General features: G+C 43.7%; 1 protein-coding gene across 1 annotated transcript in view; it reads left to right on the top strand.

Moving 5' to 3' along the window:
• The window catches only part of RIN3 (Ras and Rab interactor 3), a 74,863-nt gene that overhangs the window by 32,542 nt on the left and 16,883 nt on the right, over positions 1–25,438 (top strand). Inside the window, exons 4-7 of the mRNA XM_061997763.1 lie at positions 8,919–8,991; positions 12,049–12,140; positions 16,405–17,889; positions 20,735–21,043. Coding sequence (XP_061853747.1) covers positions 8,919–8,991; positions 12,049–12,140; positions 16,405–17,889; positions 20,735–21,043 — 1,959 coding nt within the window. The remainder of the gene's footprint in view (positions 1–8,918; positions 8,992–12,048; positions 12,141–16,404; positions 17,890–20,734; positions 21,044–25,438) is intronic.

Below are 25,438 nucleotides of genomic sequence, written 5' to 3'. Positions count from 1 at the left end.
AGCTGAAAGGAGGCTGTCCATGGAGGCAGGAGCTTAGCAGAACCGTGCCACAGTTCAAGGAGAGGAGGCTGCAGGAGCAAGCACCCTTGGGAAGAGTGAGAGTTCTGTGCAAAACAGCAGCCAAACTGCCCCATGCCAGCCAGCCTCCTCGAGGCAGAGTATGGCACTATGCTGAGGAGCTGCTTCTTTTCCTCTCCACTCAATTCAGCTGAATTTTCCCAGGGAAGTCAATGTCATCACACCCATTTTATAGGCTGAGAGCTGTGGCACAAGTTGCTGAAGGGGCTTGGCTAGGCATGCAGCACCAGCCCAGTTCCTGACCGGCACTGTACTTACCCGGCTGCAGAGAGACCCTTTGCTGCCAAACACTTGGCTTTATTCAGCACTGAGGTAGCAATACTACCATTCAGATATTTTTTGTATGCTTTCTGTATACCCTGGCAGGCAATTCTGCTGCCATACTGTCAGGGAAGCGAATTTTTCCAGTTTACTTCAGAGGAATGTTTTCCATTATTGTTGCATGATGGAGTCTGTCATTGAAGCAAAGTAAGAAACTTGTCAGCTCTGGGCCTGACTAGCCTGAAAAAAGCAGAAATGTACTGGAAAAAATAACAGAGTTATCAAAGCCCTTGGGACAGAAAATCCCTCTTCCCTTCTCTTGCCAAAAATGGCTAGTTCCCTAATTCCATCTCAATTAAGCAGCTCATACATTTCAGCAGCAGCACTTTTCCAAGTCTCCTTGTTTCAGGGATTAGCCAGTAGATGAATAAAAGTTTGTGTGTTTTTAGCACAGGAGGATAGAAAAGCTGAGCATATAGTTAACCATAAGCTTCACATTTTAAGCAGTTTAATTGCATTTAAGGAGGCCTCTGGGTATGCAGACTAGTATTCTGTTTTCTCGTGGTAAATGAAATAAATAGAGAACTTGCCGTTAAGGAGAGTAGGTTAAGGAGAGTAGACAGGCAAGCCTTATCTTTTAAAGTGGTTCCTGTTGCTGTCAATGGTGTGTCTGTGTAGCAGCTGTGAAGATGCAGAGCTATCCTAGTTATCTTCAGATTAGCCTCATTCAGATGCAGATAACAATCTACCTGCATCACCAGGGGCTCAGCATGGGCTAATTTCCCCTGTTTATGCATGTTTTTCATTAGCAAGAAAAGTCTACTGTCACCTACGAGGCTCCTTGGGATGAAAAGCCTGCCACTGCACAAGTCTGCCCTGTGGTGTGGAATAACTGGGCAGCTCTGCCCCAGCCCTGGTCTCCAGCTTGAGGAGTGCTGCTTTGCTGTTGCTTTCTGCTGGAAAGCCATCTCTGCATGGGCTGTTACAAGGACACAGGAGATATCATCATTGTCTGGTCTACTGTCTGTGGGTGGTTTGGAGATAGATTACTAGTCCCCAAAGATGCCTAACCTAGACATCTTCCCAAGGTTAGCCCACTTGGCAAGAATGCGTTCTTCATTATCCCCATTGTTCTTAACCCTGAAAACTGAGTTAGTGTGAAGGAGTTCCCACTCAGGAGACTACTCCAAAATAGGAGCCTAGTGTCTTGGTTTGTCAAGAACAGTGACCAAGGGCAGGGGAACGTTATACAGCATGAGGATACGTAACCTATTGTGCAAGTTCATCATTTGTCTTCTAAACACAGGCATACACAAGGAAAGCAGAAAATCTCCCGGAGTCCCACATCACTTTGACACGCTGCTTATTTTCAAACAAAACTTTTAAAACATAACACTTGCGCAGCTGCTTTTTCAAGATGTAACAGTGTAACTGTGCCAGGTTTCTATGTGGTTAACAAGTTGTTTTGGAAACATTCTGGTTGCTTATAGCAGGTGTTTTTGGTTATGTTCTCTTTTGAAGCTCTCATCTTGAAGAGTTACTTCCCCTCTCTCCATGCAAACATTTCCATTTTTACTTTAGGTTTAAACCAATGGGATTGTAGGGGAAGCCTGATGGAAAGGAGCTCTCGGGGTCTTGTTAGCTTTGTTAATCCTCACTTCGATGGCTTTTTTTGGCTTATTTTTCACTCCCAAGAGACATAATGCAAAATCTGTGGGTAATCAGAGCTAGAGACTGTGCATGCTGTTCCAGGATAATATTGCCTTACCCTACTCTGCTTAGTACCTTGAACATAACCCAAAAAGCTTATTGATTTTAAAACAGCTGCTCTAAATCAGTACCCATAATACCAGTGTCCTTGACTCAGTGGCTAAAGTAGAACAAATTATAATTTTTGCCCTTGGACAGTGTTTTCTATCTGAGGATCTTAAAGAACTTAATAAATAAGAGTTTAGAGTTGTAAATGAGGTAAATAAAATACTGCTCAAAGTAAAACGAGGGAAGTAAGCTCCTCATACTTTGACCTTTGAGTAAGCCCCTCAAAGTCAGTGAGAGTGCGAGTGCAATCTATCCTACTCAGAAAGGTATGAATCAGAACTTCTTCCTCCAGGTTGGCAACTTGCAGTACTCAGAAGTCCATCCTCTTGACCTTTGCCATTTCAGAGTGGGTTAGTCCCTTTCATCACCCACCTTTGGAAAGCATGGCCTTTCTTCCTGGCAATGTCTTATGCAGAACATGGTTCTGGGTAGCGAGTGGCTTCCCTTAAAATACTCAGAAAACTTCCTTTTTCTCTATGATTAACCTTAATGCTACAGTATTTCATGATGTATCTCAGAGCCAGAGACATCAACTTTTCTACAAAGTAAATGGAAAAAAAATGGTTCTTAATAAAATGCATCTATATGATAACACATATGTTCACATAAGGATTGATTCACAAGATTTTCTATATGACCTGGAAATTGTTGCTAACAACTAAACTTCCAGAATTTCAAATCCTAACATTCTTTCCTGTTATGTGAGGCACACAGGAGACCCTTTATATTTCTGAAAGCTTTGTTTAATTCACAAAGTTTTATGAAATAAATTTGCCTTCCAATAATAGCTTTCTATATTCAGTTTATCTTGTCAGACATAGCCCTGAATCCTCACAGTTTGAATCACTCTGCTGGGCCACATAAATGTTGTACTGCCATTGCAGTGTACAGGTGGATGCTGAACTACCTGTGAAAATGTGACTTCTCCAGCAAAGCATTTTCCTTATGAGGCAAGGCTGTGGGAACTGGGGCTGTTTAGTCTGGAGAAGAGGTGGGATCTCATTAATATTTACAAGTTTATAAATGGTGAGTGTCAGGAGGTTAGGGCATCGCTTTTTTCTATTGTATCTAGCAACAGGACAAGGGGTAATGGGATGAAGCTGGAACACAAAAAGTTCCATTTAAATATAAGAAAAAGCTATTTCACTATGAGAGTGAGGGATCCCTGGCACAGGCTGCCCAGGGAAGGTGTGGAGTCTTCTTCCTTGGAGGTCTTCAAGACCTGCCTGGACACATTCCTGTGTGACCTGATATAGGTCGACCTGCTTCTGCAGGGGTACTGGACTAGATGATCTCTAAAGGTCCCTTCAAACCCTACCATTCTATGATTCTCTGATCCCACAGTGCTCATCTGCTTACAGCAGGGACCATGCCAATCCCTCCTCCCCTTGGAGTCCTTGGGAGTCCTCTCAGTCCATAACATTTCAGAAAGGTCATGTTTTGCTCCTCATTCCTGCTGTGTGATAGCAAGAAAACACAGATTACATAGCTACATCTAAAACTCCTGCTAAACCTCAGGTTGCCATCTGGTCCTGGGAAGAAGTCCTAAATCTCCCCAGTCTCTGGCTGAAGAAATAATGCAAATCAGGTATGGATTTTCCAGACTTTAGGGTGTTTTTTTGAGCACTGAAAAGGAGGTGCAGGGTGAGGATCTGACAAGGAAGGCATGTGCTTTGAAACAGAACAGCTAAGTGAGCACTAGGCTATGCTCTGCTCTTAATCCCTGAAATGCCTGGCAGTGCCCGTGGGCCTGATGGGACTGGACACATGGATACCTGTAAGGAAAACACGGAGAAGGTGTGACACTTCTCTGTTAGCTGTGCTATGCTCTCAACCCCTGCTGAAACACAAATCACAATAATGAGGAAACAGAGCAGCTAAATGACTGTAACACAATTCTACTCAAGCATCTTGTGGCAGAGGCAACAAGACCAGGCAGCAGCAGGAGTTTATGCTGAGATAAAGACATAAACTCTGAGTGGACACCAAAGTGCTGCCCATCAACTTGGGTGAGCGTGGATGAGCCAAGGTACAGTGGAGCAGCCAAGACCTGTGAGGGTAGTCCTTTTTCTTAGCACTAGGATTTGGCCATGGTGCACAGAGAAACAATGAACCCTGCCAAGTGTTCCCCCAACTTAATCCTACCTTGAGTACAAAAGCTTGTGTTTTACATGTAGTTTAATGGCGTTAATTTCATTCTACACAATACAACTATATTTTGTGAAAACCAAAACCATAGTTAAAAAATAGATTTCTCTTACACTCAAGACTCAAGCTCAGTAACACTTTTCGCTTTGGTAAATCATTAATTTGCACTTGCCAGGAATTGCCACCAGCAGTGTTTTTTTTCATCATGGCCAGACAGATTAAAGTCTGTAGGAAACTGTAAAATTGAAATCCTATGAGTAAGCATGAGTTGGATGCACAACAGAAGACTAGCAGAGGTCCAAAACAAGAAAGTTTCTGCCCTTCCTTGATGAGGGAAAAAATAGAATCAGCTGAAGTTTAAGGAAAGGATCACTAGGAAAGACAAGAAAGACAGAACAGACCTGGGTTGCCCAGGACAGTTTAGAAATGTGCAAGCAAAAAGGAAACTACAGCTTAGATAGACATCAGATGGGAGAAGCAGTGGTGTCAGATTTTAGAAGAAATAAAAACAGATAAAAAGTTATAGTGTTTTAGAAGAACACAGCACTTGAAGACCATACAGTATTGTCCAGTAGGTCATCAAGAGGTAATACAAGAAGCAGTGTCAGGGACAGATACTATGAACTTTCAAACAAACAGAGCTGTTGCAGAAAAACACTGTAAAAACCCTAAAGACTTCCACCAGTGTAATCTAAATTCCCCCTATCCAGGTAAAACTCTTTCTCTCAATACCACCATCAACTTAACACAGGAATAAGGGCCAGAAGGAGATTTGCATGTGTTCAGGGAACTGAAGCAATAATCTAAAGGAATTACATCACACTGTCACACATCCCTAAAGTATGTCAGGTATGACAAGCATTTGGAAGTAGGAAAGTTGGTAACCTCTGCCTTGAAGTAATCATGTTCTTTGAGTAAAGGGCTGAGGGTGGCAGAAAAGCAGCAAAGCTGGCCAGTGTTGCTTTACTGCAAAGGTCAGTGAAAGCAAGATTGTGGCAACTGTGGTATCAAGCCAGAGACTTATTAAAGGAAGGAAATGCCAATGACAGGTCTGGTTAGGAGACTGTGGAATTATAATCTTAAATCTTAAAATAGCAATTGAAAAGTAGAATCACTCCCATGATGACAAATCTCACAGTTTGCCAGAATCTGGAGAGATAAGAGCATCTCAAGCACATCCAAGCAGGACTTCTGAGGATGGTTATGTTCTCAATGGTCTTCTGTCAACCAGACTGCTGCAGAATAAAGAATTCATGTCTTTGAATTCACATGTCTCTGAAGGATTACATACATATCAAAAACAGCAAATAGCAATACCAGTACCATTAGAGAAGAAGAAGCTGAAGTAATTGGGTCCCAGGAGCCTATGTAAGCAGTAAGAAGATGGAAATTGGGGTGGTTTGTGTGACCAGAACAACAGGACTAGCTAACAGAATTCTTCAGGGAAAAATCAAAGAGGAAAGGCAGGCAGAATGCCCAGGGACAACGTGTCTCAAAAACATCAGCATCTGGATGGAGAAAAATGCTGAGATCTAAGGAGTAATGGAAACATGAAGAAAATTCCAGTTGGTGCTAAAGGTGACACTCTTCTGAGCATGTGGTGTACTAAAGGGAGAGATGAGACAATTTAAATATCTATAGCAGTCCACAACCTGGCCATATCTTGTTCACTTATGGAGTTGCACAGTGTACACAAAACAGAAGAGAGTCAACAGTGAACCACTAATTTTTGTTAGTAATGCTTCCATCGCCCTTTTATTTCCTGAAGGCAAGTTTTTTCTGTGGGCTCCTAAGTATCAAGTAGAACCCAATATACTGTGGCAGTACGTTTGGCTGACAGAATGCAGCCTATTTTTACTGTTGCTTTTGGTCATACTCTAGACATCCTGGCACTGTTCTGATGAGACATAGAGGTTTCCTGGCTCTTCAGGAGCCCTGAATGTAGTTTTATGAGCCCAAGAAAGGTAAAATTTATATCTGTAGTTTACAGCAGGATTACAGCAGTCTGGCAGAAAAGTGTCTGGTTGTAGCTTTTGTAAAAGTCTTATGTTCCTGAAAATGGCAACATCATGATCAACAGTGCTCATGTCAGTGCAGGTCCCCAGCTACCCACAGCACATCCACAGCCAGAGAAAAGCACCTCTTCCTGACTGTCTCCGGAGCAGAGTGCCTTAAGAGCAGTAATGGCAGAGAGACATTTTGTCTCCCAACAGTCAGAAGAGCTCTTCTATCTGTACAAACTTGCTGGTTTATGCAAGTTAGAGTATTCTTTCCAAGAATCAGAAGCATGCAGCAAGACCCACTTAATGGCCTCCACGAGCTTACTCGTTTGCAGGCCAGCCAAAAATGTCCCAGCAGAGCCGTGGGTTTCTGTACAATTAATTCCAGCCTTCTGACAAGTACGCTTGATTTTGCTACCTTCTGTGACCTCTCAGAACAGACCAGGAAGAGTCCAGTTTCTATATACCACCTGCTAAAAACTCCTGTCCTGAAGCTCCAGCAGCCTTTGTACCTAGACTGCTTTAGCTATGTAATTCATGGTGATTTGTGTTGGTTTGTGCTATTTAACTGTATTTGGAAGAAGTAGCTGCATGGTGACAAGGCATTTCTATGTGGACAGTCCTGACACTGAGGGGCTTGGACTAATATTCCTTTGTCTAAAATCCAGGCTCCCAAATGGCAGAGCTTCCTGGCACAGAAACAATCTTTAGTCCCAATCCAAGTGATCTGCTCTTGTATGTAAGCTGGTGCAGCCTGCTCTCCTACATACACCTGCAACTCAGGATGCCAAACTGGACATGTGGTTCTTAACAAGAAAAAAAGTATTTAAAAACAATGTCTCCACAAAGGGCTTTATTTAATTGCTGGAAATTCAAGTGAGTTCAGACTCTTGGGTTTTGATTCATTCTCTGGAAAAGCACTAGTTTGTCTTTTTTTTTGTTTCCAGTGTCAGAGCTGTGAAGCAGATGGATTTCAAAGTACAGATATTGTTCATGACAGATGTTTAACAAAAATCCCTGACTGAAATGTGATTCTTAGTATGGAAAAAGAAAAAAATAAAAAAGACAAACACATATTTTTCCTCTTGTGCGAGAAAAGTAAGGGAAAGGGATTGTTTTACTAGAAGTATATTCTAAATGCCATGTTGCAGTCTGGTATCAATGAACACATGATCTGTTCATGCTGATCCAACACATGTTGATATTAGGAATGACTTCTGAGAATTACATAGCCTTTGCCTCTGTAACAAATGCCTACATTTGGTGCATTCAGCCCAAAATAGCAACCTGCCAGGCCTAGGCTAGGACAAAGGGAGAAGCAAAAGGAAGAAATTCCTTGTTTGGGGAACAAACTCTGAAGCTGAACAAAAGAGACAAGTTTGAGCATCTCCTTCCTGTGGGATTCTCTGCTGGCTGGAGAAGGAGAGCCAGTTGCAGGGAGCCAATGGAGAGGAGAGCCAGGCTGATGGCTCCCTCTCACAGTGCTGGAGACCCTGCTCTGTAGGGCAGCTAACCACTAGGTAGGCAGGGCTGGGAATCATGGCAGACAGAGGAAGTGGAATCACGCTAACTGAGCCTCATGTCCACGGCTCTGAACTGGGGCCTAGAAAACAGAGGGCTGGAAGGTGCAAACCAGCTGTTGGCCCTGTTATGTGGGTGTGAGCTGGAGTGCTGGCATGCTCCTGTGGCAGAAAATGGTGCAGTTCTGGGGCTCCAGTGCCTCACCACCAGTGGGTGAACATCCACTGCAAATTTCCTCAAACTTGTCAATGTCTGTGATGGAGTGTTGTGTACACATGGGCACAGACAATTTGTGAGACTATAAAGCTGAAGCAAAGCTGAATACTTCTCTCCTGCAGATCCATCTGTTTCTGTCTGCCTCAGGTTATCAGTCAATGCAAAATTTCCTCCAATGATGAGTGATTTTTTTTCTAGCTTAGCAGCAAAAAGCTCTATAATGACATGTGAGATTTGGGCTACACAATGCCATAGTATGCTGATACAAAGGAGGTAAGCTTGAAGAACTTTGCAATGTAGTGTAGATTGTATTTTGCCATTTAAAGGAAAGTGCTGTTGCTGTGTAACACAATGGGAGGGAGAAGACAGGGGAGATAGAAATAGTCTATGCTCAGGCTGCCTGCCTGACCCAGGTCAGAGCCCACACACATGGTAATGAAACAGTAACTTCTTTTTTTTTTTGCTTCAAAGCACTTTGTCCATCCAGACCAAACCATATTCCAGCATGGAGTCATAAGGTCAGCCCCACGTGTATTGCAGCTATGCACGTCCTTAGAGACAGATTGGCTTGTAATGAACCCTTTGATGATGACCTGAGGTTTTTTGTTCCCATTGTTTATGTCACTGTCACAGCACTCTGATATCTTGAGCTAACCATTCAGAAAGTCAGCTTGAGAGTTTTCTTCTCTAGTGTTTCCCTGAGGGAATCTCATTGTATTTGGCTGCCTGAAGCCAGTTTTTTATGCTTCATCATAGTAGCCCATGCAAATACTGGACAATCGCAGAATACAGGATATGTGAGCCAAACCCACCAACATTTTTTACCATGTAGCTCAAAGAAAAAAGTTGCTGACTATCTCTTTTGGTTTTCACCAGTCCTGTACCTGGAAGGATCTGTCCTTGTATTTGAGGATGTCTTCAAACTGGTTGCTTTCTACTGTGTCAGCAGGTGAGTTGGATTCTTTGCTTACATAGAACAATCCCATTGCTCTGCCTTCTGGACTGCCTTTTACCCAAATCCAGTCACAGCCCCAGTTGTTTCCTCCAGTTTCCTCTAATCTGCCAGACAAGGAGATATTTCGGATGCTTGTATTTACGATGGAGCCACATCACATAGTTTCTAGCCAGGCACGCTATAACTACAGCTGTCCCTGAAACTTTAAGCTTTGTGGTTGGACTTGACGATCTTAAAGGTCTTTTGTAACTGCAATGATTCTATGATTCTGTGATTCAATGTCTGAGCAAGGTCTGTAGGGCTATGCCAACAAAGGGCCAAATCAGAGGACTAGGGCTAGCAGGACAAGGTGGAAAAAGGTTCCTGGATTAACCATCTCTTACTAAAAGCAGCTTTAAGCATCCACACACTCCTGGCAGTGAGTTAACAAACCTGCTAGCAGATTGTTGCCTGCAGGAGACACATGTGACTTAGTCACCTATATGGGAGATCTGTCAAGGAGATTAGTCTTGAAAAAAATTCTGTTCTCCAGACAAAAGTTACAAATAAAATAAAGCAATAAGGAACAGACCTTGGTTGGTTGCTCAGCACAGAAATACCAGACATAGTGGGCGCAGTGCTGGGAGAGACATGGAGAGTCATTTCCTCAGATCAAGGTTTGATCAGCAGCTGATGACTCCCTCTGTGTAATTAAACCTGCATGTCTATGGTCTTCTCTAACCTGTGTGTTTGCACTATGCACACTGCAGCAATACCTCCACAGCCTCCTTATCCCACTTCTGCTGCAGCAGGCCTGGTTTTGAGTTGGATGTAAACTCCTGTTTATAAGCTGCTAGGACTCTTAAAGTAGTTATTTCCATTTAAGAGGGGAAAGGAGGTTGAGGATATGTTTACAAGGTAGTTGTGCTAGTGACTTGGTTAGGTCACAGAACAAGAACTGTCTATCTATGGTATACTGTGTGCTGCAGCTTACTCAGCCAGTATGGTATTTTGGGGACTACTCTTGCAGCAGGCTGAGGTGAAAAGATTTGTCTTCCGAAAGGAGCAAAAAGAAGAGCCCAAACATAAAGAACAATTTGGCATTTGTAGTAAAAGTTAGCTGTTGGGTGGGAAAATCTGGTCACTTCTTCTTTCCTGTGGAAAGGATCATGGCAAGCAAGTAAGAAAGAAAGAGAGAAAAAAAAGAGAGAAAAAAAAGAGAGAAAGAAAGAGAGAAGGAGAGAGAGAGAGAAAGAAAGAAAGAAAGAAAAGAAAGAAAGAAAGGAAGGAAGAAAGGAAGAAAGGAAGAAAGGAAGAAAGAAAGAAAGAAAGAAAGAAAGAAAGAAAGAAAGAAAGAAAGAAAGAAAAGCTTTTCTACTAATTCCTATTACAGATGTTCCTTCTGAGTGTCAAGTACACACTCAGATTGTTCTTGTGATTTCTCAGATCACTGTCAAAAGTCAAGGTCAATAGGGAATAATTTTATGAGAAAAGCAGGCAATAAAAAAAAGATTGTTTAGATACCTACCATTGGCTGTCAGCTTGTAGGAGTTCTCTGTGATGGTCAATGGAGAGGTCTATTCCCAGGTCATATTAAATAGTCACTGTAAATAGCTGAAACAGCTTTTCTGGGCTGACAAACAGAAGAAAGTTTGATCTGCACGGATTACCTTAGATCACAAAAATAATACCTGTAGGTAAAAGGTGGCTTGGTGCCTTGTCTGCAAACTGCTTCCCTGTTATTATTTTTTCTATCTGGCTAATATCGTAGTGTTTCCTGATTTTCAGAGAAAAATGTTTCCTGATTTTAGGGAAGAAGAGAAAAAAGATCAAAGGGAATACTATTCATGCACATAACAATAACAAAGCAAGCAAAAAGTCCGTGGACTTTAATCCTCTTTTAAACTTGATATTTGACTTGAAAATAAAGATTTTGGGGTCACATCAATTAATGTCAAACAATATGATAACAAAGTATTCAGAGGTGCACAGATGATCCATGGAGTACACAGTACGTCAGTAAAATGTGTATCTCTTAATAAAGGCAAAAATAGCCCTTCTATACTCATCTGTCAGCAGACCAGTCCTCTCCAAGTCTGCAGTCACATGCATGTTTTTGGGTGTGCATTTGTGTAGCAGAGACAACCTACTCACAAGGCCAACTTTGTCTAAAATAGTTTCCTCCAGCTTGCAGAACATTAAAATTTTTAATGTGTGAAGTGATGCAGTGACATTCCTTGCTACGTTTTAGGGACTATTATTACTGTCTTTTCTAGTCTTTGTTAGAATGTGAATTGAAGTAGGAACAGATTTAGCAGTCACTAGGCAAGAGGCAAACCTAAATATTTCAGCACCAGCCCAAGAGCTCTGTTAAATCATTTGAGACTTTGAGTGTGTTTCAGTGAAACCCAGATAATGTTCCCTGAGAAACTGCATCTATTTTTTCAGTATAAAAGTAGCATCTTTCCAAAACCAAGCAGTCAGAAGTCTGAGAGTGAAGAACAAAGGGATTTATGTGTTTCATCATTGATTGTTACTTTACTCGGGGGCTACCCCTCCTCAGGAGGGGTCTTCCTTCCCTAACCCAACTGTGTCTTACCATGTCTCCATGTCTTATGCTTACACTGATTTTAAAAGAGGAAGCAGGGTGCAGAGAAAAGGGTAAACAGAAAGAAAAAAGACTGCAAATTTCTTCCACACCAAAAAGAATAGCTTTTCTGTTCACAATAGTTATTTGCAACGCCTCACTTTTTGTGGGAACTCCTGTGGCCTCCCCTGAGGTGAGAGGTTCCTGGTGTTTTGAGGAGGAGGCCAGGACACACTGGCATGGCATGAAGCATCACCACAGGAACTGGTGATCTCTTGTGAAATCAGAGCAACCCAGGCCAACACAATGTCCATGATACATTACTGGGCACGAGAGCTTCCTTTGAGAACATCCAGGACTTTGCAGAACAGGGCTGAAATTGTAAGCCAATTCAATCACTAAAACCAACAGTAAAATCTGGAGTTCCTAACAATTCTGGGGTTTATTCTTTTGTTGTTTTTTTCACTGGGTTTCTTTTTTCACAGGGATTTGCTGCCCTTCACCCTGAAGCTGCCACAAGCAATATTAGAAGCCAGTACCTTTCAAGACCTTGAAATTATCTCTAGTCTAGGGACAGGTAAGTCCCCCTAAGCAGCCAGAGTTTCGCTCAGACTTGTGAGAATCATGGTGCCTTGCACAGACAAAATGCAACTGGAGGACAGATAAACTATTTTCTTTAGAATAGCTGAGGAGGCCTGAATGCAAGAGAGAAGACGTTTATAATCTTTATGCCATAGAAGCACACTGTAAAAAAGGCCACTTGCCCCTTAGGACATAAGCCTCTGCTTGGATTTCTTTGCAGGGCATGAGACCTACAGTCTCACTATATAAGATGGGACTTTCAACAACTGAGGTGGCACGGCCTTTCAAAATAGCTCACACATAGTTGAAGTAGTTGGCATCTGAGGTATATGAAAAAAGGAAAACACCTTTGCAATTTCCCCATCTGGTGTGTGGGGGCAATGCTGATGCAAAAGTTTTAAATTTTTTTATTTGTGCTTCCTCCTGCAGGGTTTCTAGTTGGTAGAGAAATGTATGTTGTCTCAGCATGCTCTCTTGCCTCACAGTAATCAAATATAGAACAAAGTGTTATTTTTAGTGATCAAAAATTATCAAAAAAGCAAACTTTAGATCAGATGTATGAAGTTACAGACAAGATTTCCTTCTTATTTCTTCCCATTTAACATACTCCACTTGAGACAGCTATTACAGTTAGTCACTCTTATATTACTTTGCTTTTCAGTTTTCCTTCAGCTGTTGAAAACAGGCAAAAAATGGGGAAAGCTGAAGAGTTAGCTCATTTAGAGATACTCTTTAGAGCACCCTGGGGCTTTAGGGATCTATTTTTGGATCTTCTGTGTTATACGTCTCAGAAGGCATGGGCAAACCCCACTAGTTTCAGTTCAGGCAGCTTTGTTGAATTTGACCACAGGGTTTGCCTCTAACACTTTCAGCATCCTCTATTTTGAGTGTGTTTCAATTTATCTAAGCATCCTTGGGTATGGGTGTCCAGCCAGCACTTCTTGATTAAAGAAAGGTACTTGGCAACTTGAGATAGTATGTTGCAAGCTTCTTAGTAATTTTATTCTAACAAGTGTCAAAACTTGTATTAAAATATAAGAAAGCATATCCTGATTCAGGGAACAGTCTCCAGCAAGTTTGCAATCTTTCCAGAAAGGAAAGTTTAACTAAAGCATAAGGCCCAAAGCACTATTGGCTGTAGTCTTTTTCATTATCTCCTACTGATGGTCATAAAAATGGTGATGCTTGGAGGTTTGCTAGTGATGCTACATTGCAGGTCAGGAAAGTTTCTGACAACAGGAGAAAATCTGGTGTTGTATAAAGATTTCCTGGGAAATGGTGCTGGTGTCTTGGAGAGCCATGCTGTCTTAGCAAACTCAAACAAGCTGAAGTAAGGAGTGATGCCGTTTACTGCTTTCTGGAACAAAATTTTGTGGGTACAAATGGATACACAAACAGTAAGTGCTGCCCAAAGTGACACTCCCAAAGGAGAGTTTGAAGTTAAAATATGTTGCTTTTTATTTACTTCAAGCTGATCTGTTTTTTGGGAAGGGTAGAATGGTAAAGGGTAAGATGTCTGCCTACAAGCTGGATTGTTCACAAAGGATCTGTTGTGTGTACTGTCAAAGAGGATGTACTGCAGGCCCTCTAGTCCTGACCTCACTGGTACAGAAGGCATTTTAGCAGGAGAATTAGTATGATTGTGCTGAACAAAGAACACATACCATCACAGGCGTGCCAAAGTCTCAAAGAACTGCTTAACCCTCCCAAAGCGTAAGCTAAGGGAAAAGCCAGGGCAGCAATAGGAGCTGATCAGACTTCCTTTCCGGCTGGGCTGGGACGCATCCTTGGTAGGACCACCTCATCAGGTCCTTCACAGTCGGAGTGGAGCATTGCATTTTTGTCAGTGTCTTCCCCTGACGAAAAATAACCAGCTTCCCATTTTGTAGATTGGTTTGCTCACCGTTTCCTGAGTCCCATGAGTCTCCACAGTGTTATATTTTGACTTAAACAAGCAACTTCTACTGTCATGCATTTGCTGATACCCAGCAGAGCTGGAGTGTTAAAAGGAAAGCATACCCTAGACAGTCAGACGTGAGGGTTGGTTGCATGAAGCTGTTATATGTGGTTACATCTGCACATGTACTCCCAAATTCTGTTGTCAAGGGTGCTGCTGTTCCTGGTAACATTTTTATTTTAAACTTCTTTGTTCTCCTCCCTCTCTTGGTAGGAAATCAGAGAATAAAGCTGTTCTAACCTCTGTCTCCCTAAGAAAACGTGCTGACATGTTTATAAAGCCGAATTAGCCGTGGACACTAGCCTAGGCTGCAGAAGACTAAATCAGCAATTTTATCCTGATGGGAATGGACAGTCTGTTAGTTCACCTGTGCATGACTTACTCTTTGCCTATGCTATAGAAAGGCTTGGTTAGAGGGAGCAGAGGGGCGGAAAGAAGACTGCTTTTCCAGTAACAGTGTGGAGCCGGCTGCAAGCAGGAAGCCAGCAAAAGTCACGGCTGCACCACGGAGCAAAATGGGAAGAAGTGGCCTGTCTTTGGGGATGCAGTGGGCAAGGGAGAGATTTTATCTGAGTATGTTTCACCCACAAGTTCTGCATTAGCTTTAGCTGAATAGTTTCTTTGCTCTGCTATGACCTTCTTAATTGGAAGTGCCTTTGAGCTTTTCTGGGGTGCTAGTTTTTAGGAAGAGGCACAGGCAGACCTTGCTCAGGGCTCTGACCAGCTCAGCCCTACTCCCCATTCCCTGTAATGCACCAGGAGCTGTGCTGGTGCAGCTGATAGGAGAATGGGGCCCTGGCATGGCACAGCAGAAGGCATTGTCCTGAGAGCTGTACCTTGTGCCCAGCACTAAGGTCACTCCACATGTGCAGCCCCATCCAGCCTCTCTTTGGCCTGTGATGCTTTCACAGCGAGATAAGGCTGCATGTCAAGCACAGGGCAGGGTTCATCCCCGCTGGCATTCCATGTAAGTCCACTCAGAATGGTGGGCTGTCAGTGTCAGCTTCATGTCAGAGACCAAGAACAATGAAATAGCTATTTAGTTATCTGCATCTTTGGGATCCCAGGATTTCACATCTTTCCCTTTTTCCTAAATCTGTACAGTCCTCACCCAGTGACTACTCTCAGAGGTTTGTAACCTTTTCCTTGGTCAGAACACATGAGGTTTACAGGATCCTATTTCCTGATGCTAGTAGACCCTAGATTAACAGATTAGCTAGATTAGTAGTAGACCCTAGATTAGCTCTAAGAGTGAAAAAGGAAATCAGACTAGTAATGCAAGCAGGTTTGAAAACTCACCTGTGCAGGAAGAGGCTAAAGGTTAAATGTGGTACTGAATCTATTCAAAAGATGTACAAATGCTTTGTGATTTTCTTTTAAAACAAGTCACTCAAAGACAAATTCTAACAGGAGGTTTGTGACATACAGAAATGATTACTTGCATCTGAAACACTCATCTTCCTTTTTCAGTCACAGTTGATGGCACTGAAGTGCTTAACTATTCTTTAATCCTTCAGTAGGTGACCTTCCTGTGTACACAGTTTTATGCACCATCTTTCCTCTCTTACCCTTGCAGGCAGGCACTGTCAAAGAAAGGTGCAAAACAGAGGGTTAGTATGGCTATGGATAATCCTCATCCAGAGGCAGAGACTGTAATTGTAATTTTACTCTGTGGAAGGTATTTAAAATCATATGTCTCCAGGCTGGCCGTACTGCAAAGCATGAACAGACCTTGTGTAGAACAGACCCTGCCACATGAGCTTGCTGCATAGTAGAGTCATGGTCATCTGGTGTCTCTTGTGCTCCTGGTTCACTTTGGATCCAGGCTGTGTATCTCAGCCCAGTGCCTTCCCACATTCAGCAAGAGGGAGACAAAACTCCTGTGAGGTTTTTACACCTGTACCTCAGGGATCCACAGTTATTTGCATTTGGAGGGTAGTGATCTCTGAACGAGCCATAGACCCCTTTTCACAGTCATTCATATTTGACACTTCTACCTTCCTGCTCGCACCTCACAGGCTGCTCAGCTTTAACAGTTTTCACTAGATGAGTGTCCTAAAACTGGCATGAAAGAGGTTTCTGGTGAAGATTCTGAGCTTATCTCCACGTTTGAAGCACCTCACACATAAACCAGGCAACCCTTTCTTCACACTGTTTTGTGCGGAAGTGTGAAAGCCTGTATACCATTTCTTTTAGCAAAAAGTAGAACTTCTACATACCATTAGCAGCTAAAGTTCTCACTGAGCATTTTTTCATTCTTCTTTTTTTTTTTTCTTCCTTTTTTGGGGGGGATGGGGGACAGATTTCTGGGAGTCTTCCTTAAACCACAGAAGAAGAGAAGAGTTATCCCACTCTGCAAAAGATCCTGCTTTCAGCACTGCCCAGGAAGACAGTTTAAGATCTACCCAGTGTTTTGCAAGCAACATAAACCACTGCTCATGCGAAATTGAGCTGTCAATAGGAAATGACAGGCTGTGGTTCGTGAATCCTATTTTTATAGAAGAGTGCAGTAATCCTTTTCCTGCAGATGTCCCTCCTCCCGACAGCAATGCCGTGAGCGCCCATGTGAGCCCCACCGCTGCCACGCTCGCAGGAAAGAGCTCTCCCCGACGGCCCCCTCCGCCTCCACCTCCTCACGCTCTCCTTCAGAAACCTTCTCTGAAGCTCCCGCTGGATCCCGTGACTGCTTGTGAAGAAAACAAGCTGCTGCTTCAGCCACTAGGAAAGAGCATCAAGGAAATGAAAACTGAGGGCAGTAACAGTAAAGAAGAAGAAGGGAAACAGAGCTGCTCAGGCAGCGAGCCCTCGGCAGTGAGCCCCAAGCAGGGTTCCCAGCCCTCTGTGCCGCCACGGAGGCGGCCGTGTGAGAGGATCTCGGAGGGGAGCTGTGTGGGTAAGCCTGGAAGTTGTGAAACACCAAAAGGGGAACGGACGGAAGAAAACCAAGACAGTGCAGAAAGCAGAGATAAAAGTTTGCTGTGCAAGAAGGCTGTAGAAATGCCTGGGGAGATTCCCAAAAGGGCTATATCACAGTTTCAGGGGACAAAGTCTGAAGCTGCAGAGAAGAAGGAGGGCATGCCTGAGATACAAAGCAAAGCCATTGAGAAAAGAATGTCACCCCCTATCCCACCACCGAGAAGGAAGAGGCTTTCCCAGGTACCGAGGATGCCCAGCTCCTGCCAATTGAAGCAAAGAACAGTGGCAGAGACGGCCACAGCCACAGTGCAGCCTTTCAGCAAGAGCAGCTCAGCTACAGGTGCAGGTGGTGCCACTTGCACACACCCCAAGACTGAACCAGGACATGCACGCAAATCTGACAGCTCAGCCGAGCTGAAAGGTTCTCACTCCTCCCTGGAGGGCCCAGGAGCCAGTGCCGTGGCTCAGACATCAACCTCTGAGCCGGACTCCTACTCCACCAGCAGCACTGAGGATGACCTGGAGATGCTGAGTACTTCATCTGGTAAAAAGACACGCTCGGCGATCTTGGGCAAGGCCAAGAACAGACTGTCCTTTGTGAGCCTGTCCAATGTCTTCACAGTCTTTTTGTCTAGTGACAGGAAGCTGCAGAAGAAGATAGTGGAGCTGGCTCAGGACAAGGATTCATACTTTGGCAACCTGGTGCGAGACTACAGAGTGTACAGTTTAGAGATGATGGCAAAGCAGAGCTCCAGCACAGAGATGCTACAAGAAATCCGGATGATGATGACACAGCTGAAGAGTTACTTGGTGCAGAGCACCGAGTTGAAGTCTCTGATAGACCCAGCCTCATACTCCGAGGAACAGCTAGGTAGGTGACTGTGCTTTACTCATCTTTGGGCAGGATTTGGGACGATGAGGAGGAAGACAGGATTATGCACAAACAGCATAATCATGCTTTACACAATTGTGAACCATCTCCTAAAAGCTTAGAAGTGCAAATTGAGATCTAGTGTGTGGTTGCCAATACTTGGAGGAGCAGCTTTATAAACTGGAAGACCAATGAGGGGGGAAATCCCATTATGAATGTTTTAAAGAGAAGAGTTTAAGCAGAAGAGATACATGTTTGTGTGTGAGAGAGACCTATATGTATGTATATATGCATATACACACTTAAAAATACGAGTCTGTGTATATATATGTCTCCACATAGCACACACACAGAGCTGTGGTCACTGGAAACATGAAAGGCCAGTTTTTCCCTGCATAGCTGTGTTCCCTATTGCCTTCTACATCCACTGCCCCATGGTCTGCAGTGAGGATGAAGAACTCCCTGCATGTGGCAGCGAGATCAGAGGTCACAGAATTGTAGAATCACAGAATCATTACAGTTGGAAAAGACCTTTGGGATCGAGTCCAACCACTAATCTAACACTGGCAAGTCCACCACTAAACTAAACCAAACCATGTCCCTCAGCACCTCATCTATGCATCTATGTTAAACATGTCCAGGGATGGTGACTCCACCATTTCAATGCTTCTAACCCTCTGGGTAAAAAAGTCCTTCCTAATGTCCAATCTAAACCTCCCCTGGTGCAACCTGAGCCCCTTCCCTCATGTCCTGTCATTCATTACTGGAGAGAAGGGACTGATCCTTTCTACAACTCCCTTTCAGGTAGTTGTAGAGTGATCACGTCTCCTCTCAGCCAGGCTAAACAACCCTAGTTCCCTCAGCCAGTCCTCATAAGACTTTTTCTCCAAATCCTCCATCAGCTTTGTTCACAAGGAGGGACAAGATTATATTGACTTTGAGTAGCAGGTTGGAGGAATCACTTGATCCTGCACTATGCTCCTCAAACCTCAGAGACGTCGAAGAACTGCCTGCTGCAAAACCACTGCTTGTTCCAAAATGCAACATTCACCCCTCTTTGCCACATTCATAGTCTGCCTTTGGGGAAGAAAAATAGTATTTTTGGCTGTTAGGTGTGGTTTATTGTTTCTTATTCAATATTCTCTGAGGGAGTAATGTGCTAATTCTCTCTTTGCTATGAAGTGGATTGTTTCATGTACATTCATGAGGGAATATAAAAAAACATGTAGGATTTTTCTGTCCCACTCAAAGCTGTACAGACAAAGTGTGCATGCATGCACTCGCATGCTCTTTTAACTTAAAACTCTTTCTGGAGTATGTGAGAACCAATGTAGAGCTATTTACCAGGATCCTAAATTGGCTTAAAGCTGAGAGCTTGAAGACCCCCAACACAGAACATGGCCAAGCACAGAAGTGATTTCAAGGGATACTGCAGCTCTAGTATAAGGTGGGATTCAGCTAAGTGGTGAGCCAGAAGCCAGAGCATCTCAGCTGTCAGTCTCAGCAGGCGCTGTTGCCTTCTTTCTCACCCAGCAAAGGCTTTACGTGACTCTGTAGTCTCCCCAGCAGAACAGACCTGTTGCCAGTCCCTTGCCATAACTGGGAGAGGGGAGTTATGGTTTCACTTCTCATGCATCTCATGTAACACCTGCAATTTTTGTCCCAGTAACCTCGTTCTTCAATAGATAGAGGGTGTCAGCACAGAGGAGCCTGCCTTGAATCTTGATTAGGGAAGGTGGAGAGGAGGCAGAAAGAGGAAGTGTCCTTGTTCTGCTTGGTAGAGCTGCATGTTTGCAAGGATCCCTCCAACTTCATGCCAACAAAGCTGGCTGGATCTAGCACTGTTCTCTGGCAATTCCTTAAGAGGATGATATGGCCCAGTCAGCCTACAGAGGACTGTCATCTTCTGTGAAAGACAGACACCATGGAAGATATACCATGTGAATTTGTCCTGCTTCAGGACTGATTCTCTGGATTCCTCAGAATAATTGCATTCTGTATACAGAAATGTTGCTGTCCTCTGTTTCATTCCTCACTAACTAAGCAGATAAACTCTTCTGCCAGTGACCTTTTTGCATCAGTTCAGGAGTGACAAGCTGATCCCTTGCAGTCCCTCTAACTCTGCCTCTGGTTTCTAGCAGTGAGACAAGAGACTTTCTCACAGTGTCTCACACATCCTCTTGTCTCCTGCTGAATGTTAAGCAAACACTCAACCCACATAGACTATTCCTCATGCACAGGGGTCGTAAGAGGTGGCTTAAGTATCAGCAAGTTAGAGTTACTTGAGCAGTAAGGGTGAGAAACTTCTGAACAGATGTTGGTGTCTGCCTCCGAGCTGGTGGCTACAGCCCCTGTTCAGTCACTGTAGAGAAAGGGGCACATTGAAAATGCAATTAATTTAATCCCCAAATTGATATCTCAAACAGGTCACAGGGATATGTCAGAAGGGGCATGAGATGAATCCCAGCTGGGCAGCTGTAAGAGCAGGGCTCTGAAAAGAAGCAGATTTAGGTGAGGTTCCTCATCCCTTCCCAGAGCTGGCTTTCCTGCTGCCTGACAGTACCATGAAGGTCAGCCAGGAGTCAGGCAAAGACAACAGGAGCTGCTCATAGCAGGAGTTTTCCTGTAGCTCCAGTGGCAGAGCCCACTCAGACCTCTCGAGGACTTCTGGAGAGTACTGGTGATGAACTGTTTGCTTTCTGGGATGTAATTTCTGTTCCCTGCTCACAGCTTTGCAGTAGTGCATGAATGACCAGCCACATGCTTTCTTAGGAGTTTTGCTTGCATCTGTATTACTCTGTTGATTCTTTATCAAGGACTTCTGTGTTCTCCCTTCTCTATGCAGACGTGATTGCTGAGACGGCTTTATGCAAATGTGTCCTGAAACCTTTAAAAGAAGCCATAGATTCTTACTTAAAGGAAATACACAACAAAGATGGATCTTTACAGCAGCTAAAAGAGAATCAACTAGTGGTACAAAACACAACGACCACTGACCTAGGAGTAACAACCAGTGTGCCTGAAACTGTAGTGCTGGAAAAAATCCTTCACAAGTTCACAACCATGCACAAGGCCTACTCCCCAGAAAAGAAGATTGCCATCTTGCTAAAGTCCTGCAAGCTCATCTATGACGCCATGGCTCAGGGAAACCCAGGTACAGCACTCCTGCTGAAATAGTATCCCCCACTGGTCCTTCTTCATGTATCAAAGGAGCAAGGTTTAGGATACAGTTGATGTGGTAATATCCAAATTGGAGGTAATGGTGGTGGTCAGTGTGTTTGATATCACGTGTACACAGGTTGTGTTCAGAATGGGCTGGTTGGTGATTGTCAAGTTTTCTGCACTAGTAACAGGTATAAGATGTTACCTGGTTAACTTTAAGCTCCATAACTCAAAAAAAACCCCCAGATGTCTGTAGGTACAGCTTTTATGGGTATTGTTCTTCTCACACAAGTCTTCACACAGCTCTCTATAAATCCTCAGAGCTCCCTCCCAGCTTGTAAAATCTTAATGATAAATTCTAGGAATGGGTCTTTGGGAAAAGTCTCTTGATTTGGCCTTTATGAAGTTTTGCCTAAATTGAGGTGGAGAATGCTAGTACTGTTTGTAGCTAATTCCTCATGCTCCAGTAAATTTAAAAAGCCACTGTTATGCTTCTTCAGTGTGAGGAAGTTTTGAGAATAACATAACTTGAGCCTCGGACCAACCACTAAATGCACATGTTAAGCCCTTGGCCTACAGACGGGATGCACTTTTGCAGCTAGCCAGGAAGACCTTTCCACCAGGAATCTGCCTTGCCAGTTTAAGAGCTTGCTTTATACACTGGTGAGCTGGTGACCAGCCATGCATAAATTTGGAGAGAAGCCAGATATTAATTTGCAACAACCTGCAGTTCTTTGGTGCTTTTAGCTGTTCTGCCTTTTTTTTTTCCTGACAACAGCTTTAGAGCACTCATATGGGAATTTTTGTGTTCCTTCTGAGCCTTCCCTCAGAGTCGTCCCTTGCATAGTATGCAGCAAGGTTCACTGGTCAAGCTAGACACGTTAAGAGTAGAGCAAGAAGCCACGCCAAGGCAGAGCCTAAGCTGCGGGATGGATAGGACCTCTGACCCTCTTCAAATATTACCAGAAGATTTGGACACATGTAGGGGAATTTGCTGTAACTTTGTGAAAACAGTCATGTTAAGTTTGAGTGTAAATTTGGTACACATCAAAGACTCACATACCTCATGAAAGCCCACATAGCGTGGTCTCCTTTTGATGCTGGTGGTACGTTACGTATCTGTCACACCTCAGTCAGCCCGGAGCTGGAATTTCTCTGTTGCAGGAAATGCCGCTGCATCATTTTCTGAACAGAAAGTAGGGGTCAAGGAAATACTTGAAAAAAACCCCATGCATGTTTTACAAGATTGGCATTCATGAAATCAGAGGATTTCATTGTGGTTTGCTATGCTAACCAAAGCTCTTCAGTTTGGCCAGTTCAGCTGTTTTCTCATGATGAGTAGTACGGTAAGAAAGCTGTAGGTTAGAAGCTGACTTCAGCCTTGTGCATCCAGTTCCCTCTCCAGTATATATCATCAGTGATGCATTTCAGGGCCTGGTCAGAAGAAAACTGGCCTGGCATGAAGGAAATTAAATCAGACCAGAAAAAGAGGTTAAGGGGAGGAGAATGCTATAGTCTAATTCCTAGAACATAGTGGATTTGGAGAGAAATTGAGTGAAACATCCTGTAGATCCACTTAGAATTGAAACATGTGAAAGCTCTTAAACAGAATGAACCGACCCCAGATCACTTTGATTTTCTGCCTGGCAGAGACAAACATTTAGCAAACTGAAGTCTTTTTCTGACAGGGAATTCCCAGTTGGTGGTTGTTGTGCAGAAAAGCACGTTGTGGGCTGCTCAGACCACATTTCCATGAGTAGGAATTGTACTCCTGCTCTTTACCCCACTTGAGAGCAGCAGCTCAGAGCCCCTTTTGCTTTCAGCCAGCCCTGAGGCGGTGCAGTGCTGTTCACACAGGAAGAGCAGAGCCCATGCTTGGCTTCCTGTGAAATAGTCTGGTGTTGTAACTCCTTTTATTCACTGATGAATTAGAAAGTTCCCTCGTCTTCTGAACAGGTGGAACACAAAAGAAATCATTCCCTCTACCACAGGACCGAAATCAGTCTATCTCTGTCAGAAAATTTATCAGTTTGGTAACATGGTAACTACTTACATTGTCCAGTTTAATTTGCAATTTATTAGCTCAGGCCAGGTCTTTATCCGCTTTAGGCTGACTGTAGGACACGCTAACCTGAGAATATGCTTTCATATTTCAAAGCAAAGTGCAAATACCACCAAAACCAGTACTCTTTTTTTTTTTCATACCCCCTCGAAAACACAAGTCTTTTACAACATTGAGACCAATGTACAGCAGTCCAGGTTTGGCCAGAGTGTCCAGGTAGGCCCAAGTTTTCTTTAAAACTAGAAATAGGCTTGTCCAGGAATATCTGTGCCTGTGGTAGTGCCTGTCTTTGCACTGTTGAAAGGGTCATGACACTTGGAAGTCAGTCTTGACTGACTCCATGTATGTTGGGCCATTTTAAGAAAGGAGGAGTTATGTAGTTTGGTTTCAGTCCATACTACGTGACAAAATATGCCTGAAAAATTGTCTGGGGTTGAACCCTCTGGTACACAATAAGCTGAATGGGTCAGGCTCTCAGGTGGTTTAACATTTGTCCCTCAAGTTGAGGGCAACCAACTTGTGGATCAGAGTCATCACAAGGAATCGGTGAGACAAGTTCACAGTTTTTGTTTCCCCTAACAGACCTCTGAGTACCAGATACAGCTCTGTGTTGAAGAAGAATTAATCTACAGGTACATCTAGCTGTAGATGGCCACAGATGGGTATCATATCTAGCTTCTTGTTATAGGCAATGGGCACTTAGTCAGTGGAGTTCAGTTGATTCATCTGGCTAGATGTAGGTGTCTGTTTTAGGGTGAGATGACTCATGACAGACTCCACTGATGATATTGATTAGTTCATCAGTGGCTATAAAAGGAGTTTAGAGGTAGTGGTTCAGATGTTCACACATACAGTGTAGGCAGTGGTATTAGTAAGTGAATTTGTCCCCCAAGGGACAACTACATTAGCACTGCAGTGTCTCACTGAGCTTTTCCAAGTTCTGTGCAAACTTAAATAACAGTACCATATGCCTCCAGGAACCTAACTTACCATCAAGAAATACATAATCTGCCTTCTAAAAATACCAGGAGTAGTTAGTAAGAATATTATGCATTAAAAGAAGACCCACCCAGCCTCTTCCCTGCAAACTGGCAGTGTTGTGGGGTTTTTTTTCTTTGCATTAGAAAAAGATGAGTGTCACAGGGAATTGTAAGCTCCCCACTCTCTAATTGCTCCCACATGTGAAAGGCATACCCCAATACCCACAGAGAGAGTTGGGCACATGTCTCATTTATATAGAGGCACTGCAATCTTATGCAGAAATATCTGCTTATTATTTATCTTAAAAAATATCTTTACTCAGACAAAATGTCCAAGTCATACTGTGTGGTAGGCGTAGAATGAGACTCTCTGATTTTCACTCTATCAAAAACACAAGTGACACTTGTGGAGTGATAAACAAGATGTAAATCTGAAGTATGTGTGGTGTGTACTGGCAGTGGTGAGCCTGGAACTCCCAGCCCTGAGATACCTGACAGCTGCTGCTCTTTGGAAGAGAATTGATACAAAAGGTGGAGCAAGGGAGGAACAACCCCATGCACCAGTACAGGCTGGGGGTTGACCTACTGGACAGCAGTTCTGCAGAGAGACCTGAGAGTCCTGATTGATAATAAACTTACCATAAGCCAGCAATGTGCCCTCGTGGCCAAGAAGGCCAATGGCATCCTGGGATGCATCAAGAAGAGTGTGGCCAGCAGGTCAAGGGAGGTTCTTCTCCTCCTCTACTCTGCCCTGGTGAGGCCTCATCTGGAGTCCTGTGTCCAGTTCTGGGGTCCTCAGCTCAAGAGGGGCAGGGAACTGCTGGAGAGAGTCCAGCACAGGGCCACCAAGATGATCAGGGGACTGGAGCATCTTCCTTATGAGGAAAGGCTGCGGGAACTGGGGCTGTTTAGTCTGGAGAAGAGGAGATTGAGGGAGGAACCTTATCAACAAGTTCCACTTGAGCATGAGGAGAAACTTCTTTGCTGTGAGAGCAAGGGAGCCCTAGTACAGGCTGCCCAGGGAGGGTCTGGAGTCTCATTCTTTGGAGGTTTTCAAACTCACCTGGACACATTCCTGTGTGACCTGATCTGGGTTAACCTGCTTTAGCAGAGAGTTGGACTGGATAGTCTCTAGAGGTCTCTTCCAACCTCTGCTATTCTGTAATTCTGTGGGGAGACATTGGTTTATGAAGAAATACTGTGTAAGTCAATCAGGCCAAGTTTGGTCAGTCCATGAGTGGAGAAGTTCAGGCACAGAAAGGCTCTAAGCTGAAGCTGCAAGTTTGAAAGATGGGGAGACTGCTTTTGAAGGATGTTCAAGAAGAATCAACAGAAGAAGAATTTT

The sequence above is a fragment of the Colius striatus genome, chromosome 6, assembly GCF_028858725.1.
Source record: "Colius striatus isolate bColStr4 chromosome 6, bColStr4.1.hap1, whole genome shotgun sequence".
Lineage (NCBI taxonomy): Eukaryota > Metazoa > Chordata > Aves > Coliiformes > Coliidae > Colius > Colius striatus.
Note: the sequence above shows the minus strand (reverse complement) of the source record. Positions and strands in the feature narration are given on the sequence as shown.